At 43.3% G+C, this 23,985-nt stretch overlaps 2 protein-coding genes across 4 annotated transcripts; one reads left to right on the top strand and one right to left on the bottom strand.

Annotated features, from left to right (window-relative positions):
* Positions 1-4,415: 4,415 nt before the first annotated feature.
* SCPEP1 (serine carboxypeptidase 1) lies at positions 4,416-16,351 on the bottom strand. The gene is made up of 13 exons (XM_055794144.1): positions 16,231-16,351; positions 15,049-15,194; positions 14,029-14,118; positions 12,974-13,129; positions 12,417-12,491; positions 12,136-12,208; positions 11,051-11,088; positions 10,736-10,864; positions 9,147-9,231; positions 8,233-8,343; positions 7,457-7,594; positions 5,951-6,114; positions 4,416-5,836 (listed from the first exon to the last, which is right to left on the bottom strand). The coding sequence occupies exons 1-13, from the start codon at positions 16,286-16,288 to the stop codon at positions 5,771-5,773; spliced, it is 1,329 nt and encodes a 442-aa protein (XP_055650119.1). The 5' UTR covers positions 16,289-16,351; the 3' UTR covers positions 4,416-5,770.
* Positions 16,352-16,429: 78 nt separating this feature from the next.
* COIL (coilin) lies at positions 16,430-23,954 on the top strand. 3 transcript variants are annotated; one of them, XM_055794142.1, is made up of 8 exons: positions 16,430-16,704; positions 16,991-18,182; positions 18,497-18,583; positions 19,629-19,676; positions 20,290-20,365; positions 21,072-21,160; positions 21,658-21,766; positions 22,494-23,954. In XM_055794142.1, exons 1-7 carry the CDS (start codon positions 16,454-16,456, stop codon positions 21,742-21,744), a joined length of 1,830 nt encoding a protein of 609 aa, XP_055650117.1. In that variant the 5' UTR covers positions 16,430-16,453; the 3' UTR covers positions 21,745-21,766; positions 22,494-23,954. The 3 variants fall into 3 exon arrangements, with proteins under 3 accessions (XP_055650117.1, XP_055650118.1, XP_055650116.1); XM_055794143.1 differs by lacking the exon at positions 22,494-23,954 and adding an exon at positions 22,248-22,472; XM_055794141.1 differs by lacking the exon at positions 22,494-23,954 and having other exon boundaries at positions 21,658-21,888.
* The last annotated feature ends 31 nt before the right edge of the window (positions 23,955-23,985 follow it).

Here is a 23,985-nt window from a genome sequence, read left to right as displayed (position 1 = left end):
AACCTCCTGAAAGCATTAATGATGCTAGAAAGCATCCAGCAGCTGCCAGGCTACCAGGTCATTTCTGTCCCTTAGTGCTTCAGGAAGAGATCTTCACTCCTTCACAAGAGATTCTCAGTACAATGAAATGTTTAAGACTCCAAGACAATCATGTAAATAGGACACCTAGTGTAGTAGTTACAGTCGTTATTTTCAACTTATACCCCCAAAAGAGCTGTCAAGAGACACACAAACATCCCTCTCTGGCTCTAACAAGCAAACAACATTAACAGACCTAAGCCCCAGATTCTTGAAGGGAAACTTTTTTTCCTTTCCTCCGTCAATTTATTAAAAAATAAAATAATCTAGCAGCTGTTAAAGACTAAGGATGCACCAGCCAGTGTATTCTCTTTAAGTTAACTCACCCATAACACAGTATATGAACTGTTCAGTAAGTTATCCCTTACTGCTTCAAATAAAGTTTCTAAAATTTTACTTATTTTGTCCTATCCAAGATGGACTGTACATCTGAATAAATATCTTCCATCTGCAATTTTATTACAGCTGACTACAGGAATGTAATTCCCAGATATTGCTGTATTTAGCAAGATCTGGGACAAAACAATAAAATTAGAACATAATACACCATACTGATGCTAAAGCCAAACAGTGATTACTTGTTGTGTCTTGAAACAGATTGTGTGAGATGAGTCTAAGTTGGCTGACTAATGGGAGGTAAAGGGCAGAACAAAAATACTTATGCAAGAGAATGTAGGTGCAGCATCATTACTGCTGTGACCATCAATGGACCAACCTGGCTGTGGGGCTAAAGGTGATAAGCACAGTCTCGCTGTTTCGAAGACACACTGCAACCAGCTTGCTTGTAACAAACAGTGCTGAAAAGGACATTTTTAGGAACAGAGAAGCAATTAGAAAAGCAGCTTAACCAGGCTGGTTCTAGCAGCCTTTAATTACCTTCAAAAATGATTGTGGTAGGCATTATCAAATTACTGATTACAGCTTGCAGATGGAATTATTCCAGCTGTCTCACGCTTAGACAATTCACAGCATTTTAAAATTGATACAACCCTATTCATCACAGTATCTACCTATAAATTTTGGTAATTAAATGGAGGATAAAAATTAGGGGAGAACAGAAATGAACTCCTGGATTTGAATCAGCTTCAATAAAAGTATGATTTTTGCCTCCCTGCCATACAGTCACTCTGGCCTTATTTGTGCAAGTCCCCTCTGAGTTTGCAGCTGCTTTTGCCAACATGACATCCAAGTGAATGTTTTGGATGAGCAAGTTCTACATCCTAAACCCCTGCCTCACCACAGGGTACTTTGGGTTCGGATTTGTGCAAGGTATTAGATGGAAATACCGAACAGCAGAGCCACAGAGACATTTGCTGGAAGTGGGAATTATTTGGATGTTTTTGGTTTTCTGAGATGCCCCAGCCTCCTCCCTGCAGTATTGTAGCACAGAATAAACAGAAAACCAAAGCTCTGGACCACAAAAGTACTGAAGTGGAAAGCCCCCTTTCCGAGCTGAGACCTGATACACTAATCTCAAGGCAGATTGTCTGCAGTGCTTGCCCAGTCCCTGGAACAGTGGGCATGGAGGGATTATTGGCTGGCTGACTGTTCCAGAGGTCCCTGTCATAGGGCAAATCTTTTTGTAGTCCATCTCTTGCTTTCCAGTTTGTGGGAGCACCCAACACCGACAGCTAGCTATGATAAATTAGCACAATGCCATGCCCCTTTAGTGCCTTCCCCCCCCCCGCCCCCCAACATCTAGTAGGTTACTGGGAGAAGGGGCTGGGAGGGGCGGAGAGAAGAAAAGAAAAAGGCAAAGTATGCTTTAGACTATGTCCTGAAGACTAACTTTTTAGGGCTATTTCAGACCAAGGCTGGAAATTCTGAAGTCCCCTATGGGACTTGGCCTGCCAGTATTCCCATCTGTTTTAGACCATTGGTATGGTTAGTGCATTAATTCTGCAAATACTTTGCTAATGCTAGCTGCTGAATTATATCACTTATCAGATACAAGGGAAGAGTAATGGTCAGTATATGAAAATTGTAAGGATGCTTTGCTTTCCTTGGAAATATTTTAGGTGAGGGGTTTGTAAACTGAGATCGGTTGGAAACCACTGCATTAGGCCATTCATGCTAACACACCTCTACTCCCACAGATAAACATCAAGCATAGTTCCCTATTACTTCAATCACCAGCCACAGTTGGGAGAAAGAAAAAAAATATCCCCCTGAAACAGTGACAAAATGGTACATTTGTTCCTCCACAAGAGCTAAAGCTATTCCGTAACTACCACATCTATTACAGAGCAAATGCCAAAACCAGTTTTCAGAGAAACCTTGTGAGGGTGAACTGTGCTCTAAATTCTTACTATTCCTTCATCACTGTCTGTAGGTCAGATAAATTACTACTCCCTTCCTGAATCCCTTCTGGAAAAACACAAATATACCCCAGAGTTCAGAAGTGACACACACAAATTGTGCTGCCATACAGCAGAACGTTTACAGGATAACAGACATAACATGACAATGAGGAAGTGCTCCAAGATCTCCATCCCGCCTCAGTACACAGATGTGTTGTGGCTTTGAATCCTCAGATAAGCAGATGTTATAACATTTAAAAATGTTCATCTTCTGAAAAAAGATAAACACACAGCTACATGCCCACCATTAAGCCTCAAACTTCAAAAACATAAAATTGATGAGCGTTATGTGCCAAATTCGCCTTAGAAATAGCTTGTGTTATGCACTTTTCCTGCGGCAAATATATTCTATGCCAGGTTAGTTCCATTAGACACAAATATGTGCCTGCACAGATACCCTATGGTGGCAAACGGAGCAGGTCTCTTGGCCCCTGCGTTCATCTGTCCACAACAGTCTCAACCTCTACTGCATAGGAACAGCTGTAAAGGCCAGACCAAAGGTCCATCTGTCCTGTATCGTCTGTGCACCTGTGACTATGAGGCACTGGTATACACTGTGGATGCACAGTGGATGCATCAAGTGAGCCTTCACCATTATATCCTCCCAGATCCGGCAAAATAGAAAGGAAAAAAACAGAGACACCTGTTTATCAGAATGGATAACTTTTAGGTTTGTCTAGTTTAGAAAACGTAGTTATAGAAAGCCAAAATTGTTTGTGCTGAGTTACTGATTTTTAACACAGTTAGACTTGTTTCTATGAAAATGGATGATTCAGCTGATGGAGCAAAACAAGTCAGTGGCTCTCTGGACATCTACACAATCAAAGCCTGCAGCTGCAGAGGACGAAGTTTTCTTTTGACTGATCCAGCACCTGTAAAAAATCTTACTAGTATCTAGAATGATTCATTCTAATGGATTTGCCAAGCAAGAGCCCTTATCTGGAAATAGCATACTACATGAAATCAAAAGGGATAAAGTATGCCACTACTAATCAGATACACAGCAGAACCTGAACTCCTTTTAAAGCAACTGATTTCTTACAGCATCTGCTGGACAGCTGACCTACCTTTCTGATGATCTAGGGCTGCGAGATGCCAGCTACAAGGCATTTAGTGAAATAAAGGGAAGGAATCTTCCCTGATATTAAAGGATTGCTGCTTTTTTTGTTGTTGTTTGCATTTAAATGGATGCTATTTAAAAGCCTGTCTTCATGGGCAAGTATTTTTATTCTAACATGTTTAGATTTGGCATAGCCCCCAAAACCAACAAATCATTACCACTAGCCTTCTTGAAACCATTCTTTTTCCTCATAAGCCATCTCTCTGCCAACAGAAAAACCTGCAGAACTAAAACAAAGCAGGAGAAGAAACAGATGTCTCGGGCCTATCACTAAGCACAGGCTCTAGGCAACGTGAATGAATGTCCCATTTGATAAAGAAGCGTAAGAACAGCAGCAAATGCTGCTTTCTGGAGATATCATCTTCTCATTTTTTTCCCTCTGTCAAGCCCTATAGTATTAGTTGTTCAGGCATAATACAAAGTATTGTACATAACAGGGTTCAGGACTACAAGCCAACCCAAACTGTCCAGGCTCAGACACTTACTTGCTTGGCAAGTTATTTGAAGATACTCAAAAGGATGCAGATTTACACATCTCTAGGACCCTCCTCTCATTCATCTAATGTTCAACAAGAAAGAGAATAGAAACAATTGCTGGTTTGATTCTGCCTAGCCGTTCGGGGTTGCCCTTCATGCTCTGAAGGAGTGCATTTTGTGGAAAGGGTGAGAGGGGGTGCAGTTCCCAGTGCATGTGCTCCTTACCATGCAATGCAGTCATGGGGAAGAGCACACATCTGTACACTTCCCTCTCAAGCGTGGCTTTATCTGCTCCCATTGGCAGGGGCTTTACACTGAAAAGCCAAAACAGAAAAGATGTGATTTTCAAGCAGTGAAATCGATTTGATGCTGAAGAAAGATGAATTAGACCTACTGCATTTATTGAAAAAACATGTTCTAAAAAAAATAATCTGTATTTGCGTTGCTGAACTTCTCAAGAATACAGTTCAAGCAAAGAACACAAAGCAGCAATTATTAGATGCCAATACTCCAGCTGCTAGGTGAGTGCATGTGTTTACATAGCATTGTGTCTGTCCTTGCTAAGCCAACACTATCAGACATTTCATGACAGTTTCAGTTGCTGGAGTAATTGAGGTGTTGCTATTTATTTAGGATTCTGACAACTGGAACAAGCTCTTGTGCCTCCTATCAGACACCAATAAGCAACCATCACTTTGTGCTCCATAGCAGAAGTCAAATGATGCCTGACCAAGTCTCCTCTTGACTGTGTACTATATAAACCAAATGTTTCAAAAGAACAGGTCTTTGCAAGACTTAAAAAAAGCATGGATCAAGGTATTGGTTCTAGCTTGTATATCCTTCTTTTAAACACTGCTATTATCTTTCAGAATTACGCTGTTATTGCTCAGATAATGCTCTCCTTTTCCACTCTCCAGGCTGAGCTCAGAAGGTTTTAAGAGGCTTCTGTCCATTAGGACTCTCTTCGGTACAAGAGGGTATTAACAGGGCTCCTGCTTCAGCATACAGGAAAGCAGGAATTCCTGCTGGATGTGCTTCAGGCAAAGTTTGAGTAATGGTCACTGAAGACAAAATAAGAAACTAACGATCAGATGAGAAAAATCAAATCCTCCTCTGTGCATGCGTGTGTCTGTGTTTTTCTCTCTCCATAGCACAGAATCTTGGATCCTAACTCAGGCAGCTCAGTAAGATGAGATGGACTGTAACTGCTCTAGGGCAGGTCCTCTATCTTAGCATCTCCATGTCTTCAGCTTGTAATCCAGCCAGGTGACTCAAGCAGAGGCCTGAGGACAAAGGAAGGAACGCTCCATGGCCTCATGAAACAGTTAGCTCTCAGAGAGGAACAAACAGATCTATCAGGATTCAAATCAGTTTTAGCCTTGGTGTGTGAACAGGCAAAAGAGCATTCAGGGAAGGGCAGCTTTTTTTACAAAAGCACAAAATCCTTCCAAGTCAAAGGCAAAGGCTAGTTGTTTATGACAGTGGACTTCCCTCTGGAAGAGTCATTATGAACAGTGTTAAGGCAGCAAATCACAGCTTACAAATTCAAAAGCAAAAACTCATTCAAGGAAAAAAAAAATGCCTTTCCATACATGCTTGTGCATGTTATCAGCAAAAACAGAGAGGCTATGGGTCCAAATAGCTGTTGTTCCTCCTGCGGCTTGTTACTCTGGACTCACATTCTGCAAGAGCACTGACATTCAGCAGGAAGCGAGGCCAGCTGGCCTCCCCTTCCCTACTGCTGCTGTTGCGTCACCATCCTGACCATTTTCAGCGCCATCTCTCCTTGATCAGATGGTACCTAGCACAGAGATAAGAGCACAAGGTAAGCAGCTGCCATAAGGAAGCAGAGAGCAAGCATATATGCATCTTCACTTTTCTTGCTGATAACGGTGCATCCCACTCCATTATTTACCATGTGCCCAGCCTTAAGAATCCAGAAGAAAGCGAAGTTCTCATAGGCCTTGTGGAAAGCAGCTGTCTCAGTGGATTCTGGAGACACATAGAGTGCCTTCCACCTCTGCTGGCTGAACTGGTTCAAATTCGGCCATTTCAGTTTCCGGATCCAAGCCTCCTGGCCTGTTAGAGAGAAGAGAGATGCTTGATTACACCAATACTGACATAGCAACTTGGGAGTCCCAGTTCAGCTGGATGCCCACTGTACCAGATACCAATACAGCAGAGTCAGTGGGAAGTCTCTGTATGCTCAGATTCTAAAAATAATTTTGCTATGTCTACAGAAACAACCAAGGCTATGTTCAGGACAAGCTGAAACAAACCAATGGAGGGAGAAGGGAAAAAGCAAACAGTGAAGATTTAAGTGAAATGCACTTATGATTGCACAAGTTGAACATGTGCCTCAGAGGTTCTGCAGCTCCCACATTTCTGACATGTTTTGCTTTACTCCTTAATCACCTTGAATGTCCTGCTATGGAGAAGGATCGGCCACACCAAGTCCCCTTCTTAGAGATCTGAAGAGACACTGCTTCTCTATTTATTAGTCAGTCATACAGAGAGACCGGAAATTTTTCTGTTTTCAGGTGCTGGCTAGAAAAGGTGGAGGTCAAGACAGGAAAAAGCCCCAATTCCAAGGACAATTCCAAGGGGGACAAAGCTTTAGCTTACCTCTGAACTACTGGAAGAATTTACATGTTAACTGCAACTCAATTTTAGCTCAGTCTGTGACTGCAGATTATTTAAATCAGTAAGAAAAGGTGAATGGAAGAGAGCGCGGCAGTCTTGCAACATAAAGCATTTCAGCAACCTTTGGCCTGGCTCCCAAACTGCCACTTGATCAAGCCTGTCCCTTGCTGCTTGCAAGATGCAAACAAAGTCCTTGAGTGGCCAAGTCGTGCAGGAGCCTACAGGTTACTGAGCAGCAGGTGTGACCGCTCTTCAGCTGCGCCCTCCCTGATTAACTACCAACACCCTTGTTCCACCTCAGCTGGCACCATGCTCTGCTGCAGGCCACTAGGTTGTGTTGTGCACAAATCTACAGCAAGGCATGACCTCTGCCCCAGAGAACAGGATCTTCAAGGCACAGCAGGAGAGAGGATAATCGCCATGTATTTATTCATCTATCCTCATTCTTCATTTATGAATGAGCATACATATATATGTGTCTACCCAGAAGAACTACGTGAATTATTAGCTACCTACTTACTTACAGGCTTCAGTAAAACAAGCAATTAGTGATGTTGCAGATCTGTTTCCCAACAGTATAATGGAGGTAAAGGGATCACCTCTGAGAGAGATGTAAACAAAACATCCTAACAGCTGCTAATTTGTGACTACTATTTAAGTGTTGCCAGTAAGATAAGAGATTTCCACAGAAGACTGCAGAGATCCCGGTACCAATATTACCGGCAACTTCACATTCTACTCGTCACCTGTTCCCAACCCCAGTCAAGAAGTCCCTTACCCATGGTGTCAACAATGAGATCCAGCTGCCCGTTATACACCGTAACATTGACATTGGCTGCCAAAAGCTGATCAACAATATCAATGACAGGTTTCATGAAGTCCTCAGCCATGTTCTGAAAGACTTCTATGGACTGACCTGGTTGGAACCAAAAAGATGACAAATTTTAACTGATGAAGAATGCCATCCCCAAGCTGGGACAGAAGCAGCTGGCTAAGGGTTCTAAAGTGCAGTTCACAGCTGCACAGAAACCAGTTGTAGCCCAAAGGGGCAGCCACTGGTTTATCCATCTGAGGAACTAAAGAGGACCAGAAAGCAGCCACGCTCCCGCTGGAGCTCACAGACAGCACTGCAGCTTCTGCCTCCTGTTACGCACATACAGGGTGCTGGCAGCAGGCTTTAAGCCTTCCTTCCTGTTTTACACCCTCCCCTCCCCACCATGCAGCATTACATGATACCAGATTTCTGGCAGAGAAACCAACAGGGATTTTAGAGTGCACGAAAGACAAACCAGCTGCTGAGATACAGAGGATCTTCTTCCTCCCCCTGTATTTTTAGCTGCTTCACTAAACATAGATACAGAATCAGAACCACATCTGCTGCCATGGGCCTGCCTCATTACGTGTTATTTCTGAGAATAAGACCTCTTCTTAGGCCCAAGGATAATGACAATTGAATGTGATTGCTTACTACAGTAACGTATCTTCCTACAGACTGTGATATTGTGAACAGCAGTAACAGACTCATTAGATGCACACTAGCAGGCAGGAAAGTACCTCCCCATTTCACACAGTCAGGAATAATTTTTAGCTTCTTTCTGATGGGTCCATTCATCAATTCATTTAGGCTGTCCTTATGCATATTTCTGACATGGCGTTGGTAAAGTCCTATTGAAAAAGAGAGAACACACTGATTATCAGCACATTTAAGACAGTCATCCTGCGTAGGTAACAATTTTCAGTGTTACAGTCACAGCCAACTCTTTTCTAATGAAAATACAACATCAGAGAGAGATTTGCTTGTTTCTACTAGAAACCACTGAAGTCACCCCTTATGTAGGTCAGGGGATGATATGGGAAAAACCCAACCACCCGTTTCTGCTTTTGGCTAACACAGCACTTTTTCAGGGGATCAGCTTCTGCTTTAGACACGGTTTCTTCTCAACAGAGCAGTTATTTTTGAGCTGCAGTGCTTTAGTTTTGGGAGGTAACTGTGCCACTCACCTTCCCTGCTGAAGCCAACAAAAAGAGATAAAGAGTTTGGAAGAAATTCTATACATGTGTTTTTCACATTGATGCATAAACGTCATGGAACAAAAGAGTCAATCAGACTATCTATATTGATGAGATGTTTTTGTGTCCTAGCTTGAAGACAGAAATGAGAGACATTAAGAGGAAGTAACTTAAAGGTCATAAAACTATGCTGCAATTATACTGACTGCTTCCTTTGCATAATTTGTGCAGGATGAATAGGTGGAGGTGTAATCTATAGAAAGGTTGTTCCACATTCCTATTTAACCCTATTTATGCAAGAGCAAACAAGTTCTGCTCAGGAGAGTATCAGTATTGTTCGGATCTGAAGGCCCCATTTTAAGGATGTGCTAAATTGAGGCTGTTCCCACTGTCAGAGCTGGAGGTATATAAATGCAAACACAGGGCCTCAGAAGCTCAAGTACTTAAGTACAACTTACTGAGATGGAGATTTCCTTGTTCATTTGATTTCACTTCTGGAACCTCCTTAGTCATGATGTTATAAAAGTTCACATTGTCTGTGTTCTGAAAACACAAGATAATTTCAGTAACACTGTAAAAAAACATTTCTCAGATATGAGGAACAGACTATTCTGAAAAAAAGAGGGGTAAGTAAATACTAAATAAAGGACCCTGTGATGTGGCATTTCACCTACATGTCAGGAAGATACTTATGGAAAAAACTTTGGTTCTACGTGTGCTTTGAGAAGTAGGGAAGAGGTTTCTCAAGTCTTTATTGTTCGCACATGGGTTGTGCCAGAGATGCTGTTTACTTCTCTGAAGCGGACGTGAAGCTACAGGAAGCCTGACACCCTGCAGATGACTGCAGATTCTCATTACTCATGGAGGGAGCTGCAATGCCAGATGATGCTTTGACATGGTCTCTTCTGCCAGACCTAGTCTCACCTGATGCTGCCTGTTGCTCAACATCCTCCCAACCTACAACCCTTCAAAACCCAAATTGCTTCCTCAAGAACATGGTGATAGGCATCAGCCACCCCTCTTTGGAAATGCTGACATCTGGATGCAACCAAGAATTGAAGAATAGCAGCTCTGATGCACATACCAGGCTGCCTGCATAAAAAGGACAAGTATGATCAGTGCTGCCATAAGAGTAAGTTACTCAAGATCCCTGAAGCCTGGCTTTATTCAATTTTTGAATTTTTAAAAGCTCTGATGCACAGAAAACAGCAACCCTAAAAGAAATGAAGTGCTTGTACCCTGACAGCAATACCACAACTGGGAAGATAAGATAAACAGACTTAAGAAAGGCAAAATAGGAACCATAAGTTCCTTCCAAACAGTAAGTGAAACCAACTATTTGCAAGGCATAGTTAAAAAAAAAAAAAAAAAAAAAAAGCAAAAAAAAGAGCGAGCAACAAAAGGAAGCAGATCCAGATTCATCTTTCTGAGGAAGCCAGAGCTTTACTTGTACTAAAACAACAGAAGAAAGAATGAGATTTTTGAGCAACACTTCAACGGGAAAAATGAGTAAAACTTTACCTATCTTTTAAGCTGGAACGTGCTAAGTAACAAGATGCAGTAACCCACAGTAACAGAATATAACTTGAGGTTCCTTTCCATCCTGTGCACCTACTATGGTTCTTTAAACAGAGATCTATGCTTAACCTGAAATTTGTGTCTTGCTTCATAGTTTTCAATATCCAAAACAAAGCTTTCAAGGAGACACAGCTCATTTAAGTTGAAACTGAGTTCTACAGAAATCAATGGGACTAACTGCACGCTAAAAATTAAGGATCTACTTAAGTGATGTGCCAGGTTGAAGCCTTGATGCAATACTGCAAGCCCGTATGGGTTGCCCTACCCACTTCCTCTTAAAATCGCACAGTGGTGCGCAGCAAACAAACAGCTCTTTTACATCAGCACTGTGATAAAACAAACACTTCCAAAAATTACTAGATGGGGTGCTGGAGAATTCATGTCAGCCCAGTGCTCACAGAAAGGATAACCTGAAGTTCTGTGCCTCCCCAGGCACCAGTTAGATACTAATGCTGGTCAAAGATCTCACCTCTTCAATGATATCTTCAGCCTTGCCCCAGAGCTCAGTGGCCAGCCCATACTGATTTTTATTTATTGCATCCATTATTTCTTTGGCAACACCAGTCACTTCTGCTAGACCTTTATCATCAAGGAGAGACTTAAAGACAAACACAAAGGAGGACAGCTTTAATTGTAATTTCACATTCATTCCTCACTAACAGTTTCCATGCTTTCAAGGTGTTATTCCAGCTAAGAGCTAACCTTAAAAATCACTATACTATCCATTTATACTGCATGGCAGTACAAGTAGTCAGGTGAGGACTGAGGTTAAGAAGGTACTTACAGTGCTGTAAAGGTAGGGCCCCCAAGACAGCACAGAGTCTAAAGAAACAGAACAGATTTCAAACATTGCTTTTGGTTTTGACATATGTTTTCCTATACTGTAGCAAGAATGATTGTAACCATATATGGAGACGAACTAATCAGTAAAGAGGTACTGTCAGCTCAGTTTAGCCCGAAGGTTACGTACCACAGAGCAGGTTCTTTACAAGTCCTGAGAACAAATAAAAGCATTGCAATGTCATTCAGCCCCTAAACATTAATCAGTGAAATTTATTTAAAGCAACAGACATGTTCTTACCAAAATGTTCTCAACCCAACACTGCAGCACATTGCCAGAACATGAGGAGAGATCTGACAAGTGAACGGGCTTTGTCTAAACTGATCTGTTTGCAAAAGTTATAGTGGAAATAAACTTAGATATAAAATCTGTTTTATAACAAGTTTGTTTACAAGGTCTCAGGGATCAGCTGATAGGAGACAAGACAGGTGTTTGCTTGATACGGTCCCATGCTGCAAAGAACTGTGAAGCCTGCCCTTGCTAATCTTGTTGAAGGATCAAGAGTCCTTTAATTTGTTTCTTGTCCTCCACCGGACACACACTGTCTCTCTTCCAAGTCTGAGAGCACATCAGTTCCTCAGCACAAGGTCTTCTTGTGAAAAGAAAGAGAAAACCTCAGTTGAGGTTTTGTCAATCATTCGGTGGCCACATTTTAAGTGCAGTACTCTTACCAAAACACCTCAGAGGCTGTAGAGATGTACAGGGACATTTCACCACCACCCCTCTTCAAACGCAAGTATACTCCTCACTGACTTTTTTTATTTTTTACTCTCTGACTTTTCATAATCTAGTACATTCTAAAGGCAGATTCTTCAATCACAGCTTGCAGTGTTGAAGTATTTCTTTTTGATTTACCAGACTCACTAGAGATTTAATTCAGTTAAGGCAGTACTGGCATTTTTGACTCTAGGTATCCATGGAATTATTAAAAACCAACACAACAACCACCTACCCACGGTATCCATGGAACGATTTAAAAACAACACAACAACAAATACCCACCCACAGTCTGAGGATTTTAAACGTACCCAAAGGAGAAATCCACGAGTCTCCAAGAGCAGCCCCCATAAAATTGCACTTTATGGTCCCTTTTTGAACAGCCTTGGTGAGCAAGAAGGAAAACAAAACCAAACAAAAATAATCAACTTTTAGTTAAATATTCGTGACTCTAGAACCAGTTTTCTTTAAGTGAAAAAAAGAAGTAGCAGGCTGAATTAGGCAACAGGGACAGTGTATTTCAGGAAATATAAGTACTTGCAGACCACCACACTTTAAAGTAAAAAGTGAGCTACATCTTCCAACTGCTCACCTCATGCAGCTCTAAAGCGATGCCAGCAGCCATTTTACCTCCATAAGACTCGGAAAATATGTAGAATGGGATGGTCTGGAGAGAGAGAAACCACACAATGAACCTGTTGGGCAGAGGACAGAAGATACCTCCAACCATCTCCTACATCCCACAGAGCCCAGGCACTGGCTGCTCACCTCTCACTAACAATTACTGGGTATTTTTCTGATTCTAAGCTGCAGATAAGATTTCTGTAACGTCCTGGTGTAATTACCAGGGTAAATTTTGAAGCAGGCACTTCAGTATTTGGAAGTAGAAACAGCAGTGATTCTTTATGCTCCTCTGATCACACGACAGACAATAATCCACGCCATTGCTTATCTAGCATCAGATTCAAGATACAACTTCTGAACTGTGAGAAGTAAGAGGCAGTGGTTATACCTGCACTAACTCCCACCAACTGCATGCTACCTAGTAGCAAAACCTGCCCATCTGGAAGCCTGTTCACCAATTGGTTTTGAGACCTGTTTAAAAGCAAAGAAAAGATATGATTCTAACCAAGAATTCAATTCACTTACCTGGAATTCTGTTCTATGTGTGAAGAATTCTCCAAGAAAAACCATCATATCAGAAACTACCGTGGTAAGGTTTTTGGCAAACAAGCTGCAATCATCCACATAACTGAATCCAGTTCCCACAGGATTATCCACAAACAAGATACTGGCTGCCTGCAACTGTACAAGCAGAAAGAAGGTTTGTATGAAAACTCAGTTCAGCACCAGCAAAAAACTTAGTTTTGATGGTACAAATAATTCACTGAGCCACCAAATCTCTGGCCCAGAAAGAACTTGCCAAAAAATTAGGTGCAAGTCCAAAGAGAGAATGGTAAAGGTGAGACTTGTCATCAGAATGTAAAATAAGAGGGTTTTCTTTTTGGGGGTTTTGTGAAATCACTACAGTAAATGCTACAGTTGTACAGTTGCAAGTGTACAAATAAGATCAGCAGATCAGCACACAGACAGCTAGCATGGCTCAAAGCAGTAAGGCTCACAAATAAAGAGGTACAACATAAGGTCTTTCACTTTGCTCAGTCTGCAACAAGAAAGGCACCCAAAAAATCCCAGTGATCCAAAGGCAGATCACCCATACGATCTAGGGAACTCCAAAGGAGTTAGACCACTGGTAGCTCAGAGGACAAACAGATTTCATTAAATAAACTTCCACCCTCGTAGGCAGCTGCAATTTGTTTTCCCTTGAAGGCCATACTGGAAATGTAATTATGAGCCACTGGTTATATGTTGCCAGCCATCCAGAAAAACCGCTATGACTGTAGGCAATGAAGCTATGACCTGAAATAACATCTTTCTAGAATTTCCTTGCTCTCAGTTTCCCAGACATCTGCAATTCACAAGTCCATGGAACCCCAGAGATACTCCATCAAATCAAAATAATAGGTCTGTTCTTCATTTCTTAACAATGCTATTCCTCTAAGCCAATTTATTAGCCATGCTATTTTAAGATGAAATCTTAGAGTTCTGTTGAACTTTAAATGAAAACTGTTCTTTGCATTTTTGCATAGCAATCATGTGCTTGCACAAGCAACAAACATCTGCAATCAGTAATTATACTATACCCAGGTTGTATTTCTTCGTTTCATTTCTTTGTCTAACGGACCAATTTCTTCAAAGTTCCCAAACCCACAGCCTGAAGCTCCTGGACCTCCCTGTGGGGAAATACCAAGTGACAAATAAGTTAAAAGGCAGCATGGTATAGATATGACAGACAGGACAAAAATATAAGCAAACCAGTTAAGTAGAATGACAAGATTATAAATTTTTAAAAATGGCTTTTGCACTACATTTTAATTTGCAAAGCAGGCTTTGTTCCTCATCATCTTTCATTTATGTGTACACATGCCATTTCTGAAAGCAAGAACTAACAGAGAAGTAATTGCCCACTTGTGAAAGCATCTAATGAGTTGCATGCTGTATGAGTGCAGTTTGAAAACCCTTCCCCTTATTCCCTTAATACCAAATTTAGAAGTCAGCTACCTACAGAGGTTTGCAAGTCATTAGTTTTATCAGCACGTACAGCGCATGCATTTCGCTCTGAAGAAATAACCAAGAAAGAAAAAGACCAAGTCATCAAGTGATTATATTCAACATTATCTTCTGAAATGTCACGCTGGAGGTGAACGTGGAGCACACGCCACTGCCTTTTAATCAAGCTGTGACTGAATGCAACCAATCTCTAAACAATCAGAGTCTCTCTTGTTTCCACATAGAAATCTTTCTAAATCTCTGATTATTGTATCGATTCTCTCTCTCTAAACCTTGTCTAGACTGTAAGCTCTTCAGGAAAGGAGCTGTGACGCTACAACGTACTTGTAGTGTCTGGCACAGAAAGCACTACTGTAAAGATAAGAACAACTTCTATTTCTGCAATTTAGCTTGGTGGAAGGGGAGCAGTTGAGGACACCCTGCAACTGCAGAATGATATTTTCATTATTTCTTCCTAACCTGAATACCTCACTCACAAGGTGAATCATTTAGAATCAGACGATTTTGAGTCCTGTTTCTGTAGAGAAGCAATATATCTACCAGACTGAACTGGAAAGAATTACCGGTTTTAAGCATCTTTCACCAAACCTTACCTGAAGCCACAAGATGAGAGGCAGCTCTGTGAAGTCTTTGGTTGGGTTATCTGCATAGTAGAGCCACCAGAACATGTGGGCCTTACTTCGCACTTGCACGTATCCCCATAGCTCTTTGGGTTCTTGGGATTGCCTCAAAACTACACCTTGTGGGGGAAATAAAAATCAAAATCAGCTGGTTAAAAAGGCTCTGCTTTGGACTGCCCACCAGATTTGTTCTAAAATGTTACATTTCCATCTTGGGTGTGATAATTATAACTACTTCCATTACAAAAAATTACTGTAAGAAACCTGCCTATACTTACACCCACACACAGAGCTGAGTTATCATCAATGAATGAAGTTAAGCGTGTAATTAAGTGCTTACTTATCAGCGCCTGACCTTACAGCTGCTGCCGAAATGGCAGCCTGACAGCTCGGATAGTTGGTGGTTTTTTTCTATCGGGGAAACATCTGAAGTTTTTTTCAAGGCCTGGGCTGAAAGCACAGCCCCACCAGGCACGATGGGGTAACTCACACCAGTTTCAGGATCACCAGTGGTGCTCCTTCAGGGGTCCGACACTCTGATCTTAGTCCCTGGGAGGATCAAATCATTTCCCAGCCCCCAGGGGAGCGCTGGGCACACAGCGCGGCCGCTGCTAAATGAACCCAGGAGCCAGCACCAAACTCAGGTCGGTAGAGTCTCGTCGACTTGAGCAGCCAGCCTCCTCCGTCCGGGCCACGGCCGCTTCCCCGGAACAGATCCCTGATCTCCCGGACCGTGCCCGCAGGGAGCAGCCCCCGGGGAAGCAGCAGAAGCTGCCCCCGTCCGACCCTCGGGGCGCGGGCACGGCCACGCTGGCTGCCCAGCGGGGACCCCGGCGGGGGGGGCTGCCCCGCTGGAACCCGAGCTCCCACGTTCCTGCTCCAACAGGGCTCGCCGGGGCTGCGGGGAGCGCGGACCCCGGTCAGCCGGGGCGGGAGGGGGCGGCTGCCCAGGCCGCGGGACCCCCGGCACAGCACGGGCCCGCCCCGAGCCCGCCCTGCCGCCGCCGGGCCCGCACCCCCTTCGCCGCTCCCGCCCGGCAGCGCCCCCGGCGCGGCTGGGGACCCCCGGCGGCTCAGCCCGGGCCCGAGGCCGCCGCTCCGGCACCGCCCGAGGCACGGCCGCGGGGCAGAGCCCCCCGCCCCCCAGCCCCGTACCTGCGGCCAGCAGCGGCAGCACCAGCAGCACCGGCAGCACCGGCGGCGGCGGCCCCATCCCGCCAACAGCTCGCGGCGCCCGCGGCGTCACGTGCGCGGGGCCCGGCCCAGCCCGGCCTCGCCCCGCCCCTCGGGGGCGCGGCCACAGCTCGCGCGCCTCCCGCCCTTTTTGTCCCGCGCGCGGCGCCATCGCCCGCCGGTGCCACCGCGCTCCCCCCCAAAGATGGCGGCGGCCGGCGGCGGCCCCTTACGGCTGCGGCTGCTCTTCGACTACCCGCCGCCGGGCAGCCCGGGCTGCGCGCTGTGCTGGCTGCTGCTGGAGCCCGGCCAGGTGCGCCTCGTCACCGACCTCGTCAGCCTCATCCGCCACCGCTTCGGCTTCAGCCGGCGGGCCCGCCTCAGCCTCTTCCTGGAGGGCGCGCTGCTGCCCCCGACCGAGAGCGCCCGCCTCGTGCGGGACAACGACTCGCTCCGGTACGGCGCCGGGGGGGGGGGGGGGGCTGCCGGGGCGGGGGGTGTCCCCTCGGCGGCTTGAACCGCGGGGAGCGGGGCGTGCGGGCCCCGGCGCTCCCCATCGCCTCAGGGGCGGCAGGAGCGCGCTGCCGCCGGCCCGCGCGGGCCTCGGGGGGATCCCCGCGCCGTCCTCTGGCGGGCGGCGCATCCCCAGTATCCCGCGTCCCTGAGTGTGCTGACGTGTAGGAAAATGGTGTTAATTACCCTTAATAGCGGCTTTGGCTTCTTGGTGTTTTTTCTTTGACAGAGTCAAACTGGAAGAGATAGTTGCAGAGGATTACAAAGAGACAGATGATGGCTTCTCTTACCTGCCAAAAGACAAAAAAAGGCGAAGGCAAAAGGAGGAGGAGGAAGAAGAATTATCTATAAATGAAGATGATGGGCATAAAAGGGAAAAGAAAAAGAATAAACATAATCCTGAGCATTCCTCTTGTAGGGAAGAGGCCTCTGTAGATATTTGGGAGTCTCAAAAAAGGTACAAGAAAAGAAAAAAAAAGGAAGAAGTTAGTGGAAGAAATAAACTCACAGGAGGTAAGGAAGAGAGCTCTACTGACCAATCTAAAAAGCTTAACAAAAGGGAGAGGGAGAAACAGTTGCCAACAAAAAAGAAGGATGAAAAGCAGACACAGGCAGCTGCAGCAAAGATGGCTTTAGAACAGGCAAATAAGAGCTTGTCTCTAAATTCTAGTGACAGTAACACAAAAAAAACCACAACACAGTGCAGAAAAAAGAGGGTGGGAACTTCAGATTCCTCCAGCACATCAACTGACAGTGACAACAGTGAATTAAACGTAAAGCAAAATAAATTTTCTTGTAAACCTGTAGTGGCAACGCTTCCCAAAGACAAATTCCAAGCTGCTGCAAATTCTAATGTGAAAACTGTTGCTTCTAATAAAGTGACTGTAAAGTCTAACGCTGGAAACTGCACTAAGACTGCACTTAGTAAAAATGCTCAAAAATCCCAGTCCTCGAGTTCAGATTCTGACTCGAGTACAGAAGATGAGAAAGTGGCAACAGCACAAGACAGTACTGCGAAGAAGTCACCGCCTAACAACGCGGCAGCTGTAAAAACCAGTACCACCAAGGCTCCCAAAGCAAAGACCTCCTCTTCAGAGTCTGATAGTTCAGATTCAGAAACACTTGTTATTAAAAAATCCACAGCAAATGCTGGACTGAGTAATTCCATAGTAAGAAACTCTATTAAACAGTCCCCAACCAGTATTCAAGGACCACTTGCCAGCCCAGGCCGTGGAAAGGGGCGTGGAACAGGAGAGGATAACTTCTGGAGAGGACCTAGGGGCCGTGGGTTTCGTGGGATGATGAGGGGCCAAGGCCATGGGAGAGGAGCAAACCCCAACTTCTTCTATAACTACAGCAGTGAAGGCCAGAAACAGAGGCAGTTAAATGAAACTGCGACAAACACTTCTGTTCTTGTCCAGGTGAGTGACTTGCGTAGTCATAGGTCACCTTTCTCTTGCAGCTGTAACTACGAAAAATGTATAGGATGAGAGTAATTCCTAAAACCAGAAATAGATTAGTAGGATAAAGGTTGATCTTAACTTAGTAAATCTGATACTGTATCTCCATTTAGCAGTGTGAGGAAGTGATTGTATTACATATCTCATAACAAAGCACTCTTAATATGTACCTTACTCTTCTCAGAACTGCTTACAGTCCATACAGCATAAACATTGCCTCTTGTTTTTATTAATACCGTAACTAAAAATCAACGGCTTTACTGTTTCTTTCACAGAATCCTGTGGAGGTCCCCAAGAGAAACTATAGTGTGTTACCTCTTCTAGCTGCTCCACCACAAGTGGGAGAAAGAATTGCCTTTAAGGTAAAGAACTTGTGGAATAGTGAATGTTGGTGGGCTAAAGTTGTTTCATTTGGGCCACTGCAAGTTTTGCAGGACACGCTACTAATAGCATAGTCCTTACAGCTAAAAGCTTACACTGAACTTAATCTTACATTGTTCTGGGACCGTTATCCTAGAAGCGTAAGAGTTAGGAAGTGGTCTTCATCCCACTTAATTGTTCTTGTAAAAAATTTTGTCTTAAGCAGTTCAGCACATGCCTTGTGTCAGATGTTTGTAGGCATCTCTGAAAGCATTCACAGCTCTTTTGCTGTCTGTCTAACCTAATAGTTGCCCATACAACAGAAACTGTTAACAGTTTTTGTTGTTGGCTTTAAAAAATTCTCTTGTTGTAAAGCCTGACTTTGATTTTTAGGAAGGTTTGGAGGAGGTGCGTAAGCTCAGTGCATTTCTTTAGACTTCTTGTATTTGTGTAACAGAAAGAAATGTTTTCTCCAGTTATTTCAGTGTGCGTTTCCACGTACATTTGTACAGTGACTCTTTTAGCTAGCACACAGGTCAGTTCACAAATAACAGAATTTTTTGGTTCACCTTCACAAAGTCTCTCTCTAATGTGGGCATATTTTCAAGGTTTACATTTAAACAGGAATGTCAGAAAGAAGCGTCTTGCCCCTCTCTTCCCAACACACAAGGAAAGTCAGCATTAAAATGAGATGCTATAAAAAGGAAAAACCAAAAAATCTCGATGTTTTTTCTCTCTGTAGCATTTCTGCAATGCTATTGCAAATCTTACTGTACAAATAATTACATTTCACTGTCAAATAAAAGATAACTGCAGTTGAGGAGACTGGGATCCATCTCCTTCATCTCCTCTCACAGGCTGACCTGAACGTAGGTCAGTGGAGCAGTGAGTCCTAGAAGACAACCTGGGACTGTGACCGGCATTGGGATCCGGGAGCGGGAGACTTTGTTCTTGCACTTTCCCCTTGCTGAGGAAATCATGTCTGGGTATAGCTGGCATCATCGAGGGTCAGGAGAAGCTGTAATTTATTTGCATTTCTTTTGACAGCGCTTGGAACTAACGGCAAATTACAGTCCTGAAGTTTCAGACTATAAGGTACTGTTGTTCTTTCCTCCCTTAATTCACTTACAAAACTATTATAGGTCAGGTAAGGCTTAAATATTTTGAGGTTATGCAGTGTTTTTCTTCTCACCCAGTTGACTCCACTGGCTATTCCTGGTACAGGAGTAAAATGAAAACTCTAGAACCCAAAACTAACTGAAGATTTGAAAGGTGTAGCAGTTGATTAAAAAAAACCAACACAGGCATCCTTAATGATCATTAATATTTTAGAGATGACAAACAAATGCAGCCCTTCAACCAGAAAAACGCAGCTGTGTTCAAGTCTGCTGCTGTTTGAAGTCAAGGCAAATTCTTGAAACTGGTACAAGTAAAATTTTCTAGCTATTTCAGATAACTTAGTTTCTGGATAAATACTGACTTAAACTACCAAGACAGTGACAATGAATAACTTCGGTTTATTGATGCCAGTAACTGCAGATTGCTGAGCATTAATACTCTGTCAGATTTTCCTATCTCTGTGTATAAACTCTGCAGACGGTTGTGCTTCCTCTAACTGTGATCAAGTACCGCGGCGGTTGTAAGTACGGGATAGTTACCCAGTACTGAAGTGTATCTTACCTGATTCTTTTCTTGTTGTTTTATGAAGGAGGGAAAAATAATCAGTTGGAATGCTGATAAAAAACAGATTGAGCTTGAGATCCTTTCGTCATCACCAGCACAATGTATGTACCCTGGGACACCAAATGCTTGTGGGCATGTACATCAATCACTTGGAAAACAGCTAGTCCAAGGCACGCTTATGTTTCAGGAGTATTTCAAATTTCCTCCAGTTCATTCTCAAAACATCCTTCCCAAGAAAGTATTTAAATGGAGATGTTCTAACACTTGCTAGTTATTTTAAAGATGCTCGTAGGTATTTACAAAATGAAATTTGTCCAGCCAATATGAAAACGTTAAAATCTTCATATGGAATTACACAGAGAAATTTTGATCATAATGCCATTCCTTGCAGGGTCAGGGAAGCCACTGTCTTCAGTGGATGTGAAACTGGGTCCCTGCGATGAGACAGTGCACTTCAGAGACCTGAAACTATCAATGTTTCTGAAAGTGTGTGTGTGTGTGTATATAATTATACACACACTCCTGTTGCCATTTAAGCCAGAATTCATGAATCATCACCATATGAGCATTTTTCTCAAATGTCGGCAGCATATTGTTGTTTAACTTTTTCATGCATATAGTCAGATAATTACCTGAATGTTGGTGTGTAGTAGTCGGTTCTGCCTCAGAATTTTTTGTTACAATTAGGAATGCAAACACTCAGCTAAGAAAACCAGCTGGTTTTCGTTAGCTTTCTAAAGATGGTAAACATTTAAACTCTTTTTTTTTTCTTTATAGTCAATGGGGTCTGTTTGTTTGTTTTTTAAGTTGCTAAAGAGCCAGGGAAATTTGATCTGGTTTACCAGTCTGCGGATGGAGCGGAACTGATAGAGTATGCTGTTCCTCAGGATACAAAGGTACGTGCTTGTCCTGCTTTGAGCCTGTTACAGGTTTTCGGTAGCTGACACATGCCTGCTTTATGACTCCGTTCATCTCAGTGAGATTCTCTTCATAATAATGCATCTGATTAAAATAAATGGAAGCAAAACCAACTCTTCTTTCTAGCAAGAATGTTAACTGTTACAAAAGAATCACTTTCTTGCATGTTCAAAGTTATCAAACTGTGTAACGCTTTGTTTTGGCTAATAAAATAGACAGTATCATGTGTAGATAGAGTATTGGTTCATATCAGGTTATTAATTTCACACACTTGGTTTTTTTAAACCTGCATTTTTCCTCACCCAGGAAGGATATCAGCCAGGTTGAGGTTCATCAAGACCGATGCATCACAGGAAGGATCTGTGATCTTTGTTCACTGGTGCTGTTCTGAGTCTAGACAAAGCGTAATGTAGGAGAAATTGCATCTGCCGTTATAGCCGGTGCATGCTAAGTCTTGCCTGTGTTTTGTTTTCAGATAACTGAAAGTTGGGATGCACTGATAGAGCCAAGGCTGATTGTTGAGCCCCCAGTGAATGGATCCAGCATTGAAAATGAACACTGAACAATGTACGATGTGAAAAAATGTAAATAGTTGTATGGACTTGTTTTGTGAAATGCTGCCTTCTAGTTCTGAGGGCAGCAGATGCACTGGTGGATATTTTTAATAAATGGTTTAAAAAAGAAACTATGCCAAAAGAAAAAGAAACATTTTTTTTCTAGGATATGTAATACAGGAATACAGTTTATTATGAGAACTCTTTAATATAGGTCTGCTGAGGTTTTTTCCTTAATAGAAGCTTAATAACAATTTTTATATCCTACTGCTGCAAGCTGTAAAACTGGAATGGTGTGATCAAAAAGATAAAAATACGACCTTGTATGGGCAGTAATGCCATTTAAATGCCTGGGTTTGGCTAGAGCCATGCAACTGCCATAGGTAGTTTGCTGTAGGGGTAATTAAACCCAGCGTTTAAAAATTAAATATAAATATTGTTGATGTGCATATCACTTCCTCTGCAGCTGCAGAGCATGATACAAATGTCATGACCTTGTGGTTATTTACAGGGTTTACCTGAACGTGTCAAGAAAAGCCTGTGGATTTCAAGCTTCTGTAATTTTGGGAGGCAGAGAAATAGTACTAGGAACTGTCAACTTCACCTAGAGCCCGTGGAATATAACATGAATTCCTGGCAAAAGTGTGTCCCAGTGTGTTAATCTGTGTAGGCTCTAAAAACCCGTTTGTTGGTTTGTTTTAAAGCAAACCTTTTTGCCCTTTTAAGTGCTGAAAGTTTCTTCTTTCTTTCTCAATAGCAGAATGGCTCGCCAGGTTCTGCGCTTCACCAGAGCACTGCGCTTCAGTGACATCTCTGCTAGTTACCAGCACTGAGGCAGCACCTCGTACCCATGAAGTACTTGCATCTTGGCAAGTCTTAAAATTTTAGATACTCCCTGTCCTGGGTAGTTGATTCTTAAACAGGAGACATGGAAAAAAGCCCCTAGATACAAACACATACCTGACAAACTGTATGTCATGGTTTAGCTAACATGTAGTCGTGACAAGGGCGTGACTACATTAAAATGCTGCACACCTTTGCATTACCTCTATTAAAATGTCTTGTTTGCAAAGGAATCATTTTTATATGAGTAAAACTAATCTGTGTATTGTGGTTCTCTTCAGTTGCCATTGTTTCATGCTAGTGCTTGTTTTTTAGAGAAAGGGATGGTTAGATTCATGTATCTATATTCTTGCAAACTGGGTAAAAAGAAAATTCCAGAGCTTCTAGCACAGTTGTGCTGAGCCAGTTGGGGTTAATGGAAAGACTTTTTTTCTAAAGGAAATCATTAATTTTGGATTCTTAAGAAATTGCAGAAACAAAATGCAAGTATTTCACAGCATTTTAGAGCAGGATTCGCCTCTTGTTCCTTTGCCTACTGTGTGTTTGGGCTATAAATTAAATGGATACAGAATCCCTCTGGCTGTGACTTAACATGATGGTTGAAAAGAAACATACTTCAGAGAGAGGATGTTTTGAAGATACAATCTTGAGTTTTATTTATCCATTGTTACCAAGTTTGGGTGGAACTGCAGGTTTCAATGCACAATTTCAACCAAATCAAGTAAACACAGGGTGAGGGAGCTGGCTGGCTGCCCCTCCTGTCACACCACCCACCTCTCGACAGCCACACACAGGTTCCTCATACCTGGGGAGCCAGGGCAGGGCCCAGGCGCTGCATGGTGAGAAATGTGGAACGTGCGTGTGAATCCCAGAAGCAGCTGGTGATGCTCTGAACAAACGCCCGTCTGTTGTGAGCCCCTTTGCTGGGGCAGCCCCACTGTCAGTCACGGGGGCTCCTTGCCACCCTCCTCCATGCAATTTAGCATTATGGGTTTGTTTAAAAAGCTTGTTAAAAGTTTTTGACGAGTTCTAGCCTCACGACTCAAAACGAGGATGTGTTTGAGCTGCGAGCCACAGGCCCAGCGGCACAACGTGCCACAGGCCCACAGCTGAGCCCCGGCAGGAGGCTGAAGCCAGAGCTGCTGAGCTGATCTTAGATCTGAAAGTTTGCTGCTGTGACTACAGACCTTGCAACTATACATACTGCTTGCTCTGTACGAATTTGGGGTAATTTATAATTCTGATAGGCAAATCATACCTACTTAAACCACTTTGAATATTAAATCCAAAAAAGGCAAAGATTACTGGAACAGCTGTCTCGATGTTTGTGCAGCCACATGTACATGAACCGTTGATTCTGCTGTGCTTCTAACTTCCTGCTCTGACTGAGCAGCACTTTGAATCCG

This window comes from Falco peregrinus, chromosome 2 (genome assembly GCF_023634155.1).
Source record: "Falco peregrinus isolate bFalPer1 chromosome 2, bFalPer1.pri, whole genome shotgun sequence".
Classification (NCBI taxonomy): Eukaryota; Metazoa; Chordata; class Aves; order Falconiformes; family Falconidae; genus Falco; species Falco peregrinus.
This window is presented reverse-complemented; position numbering and strand designations above follow the sequence as displayed.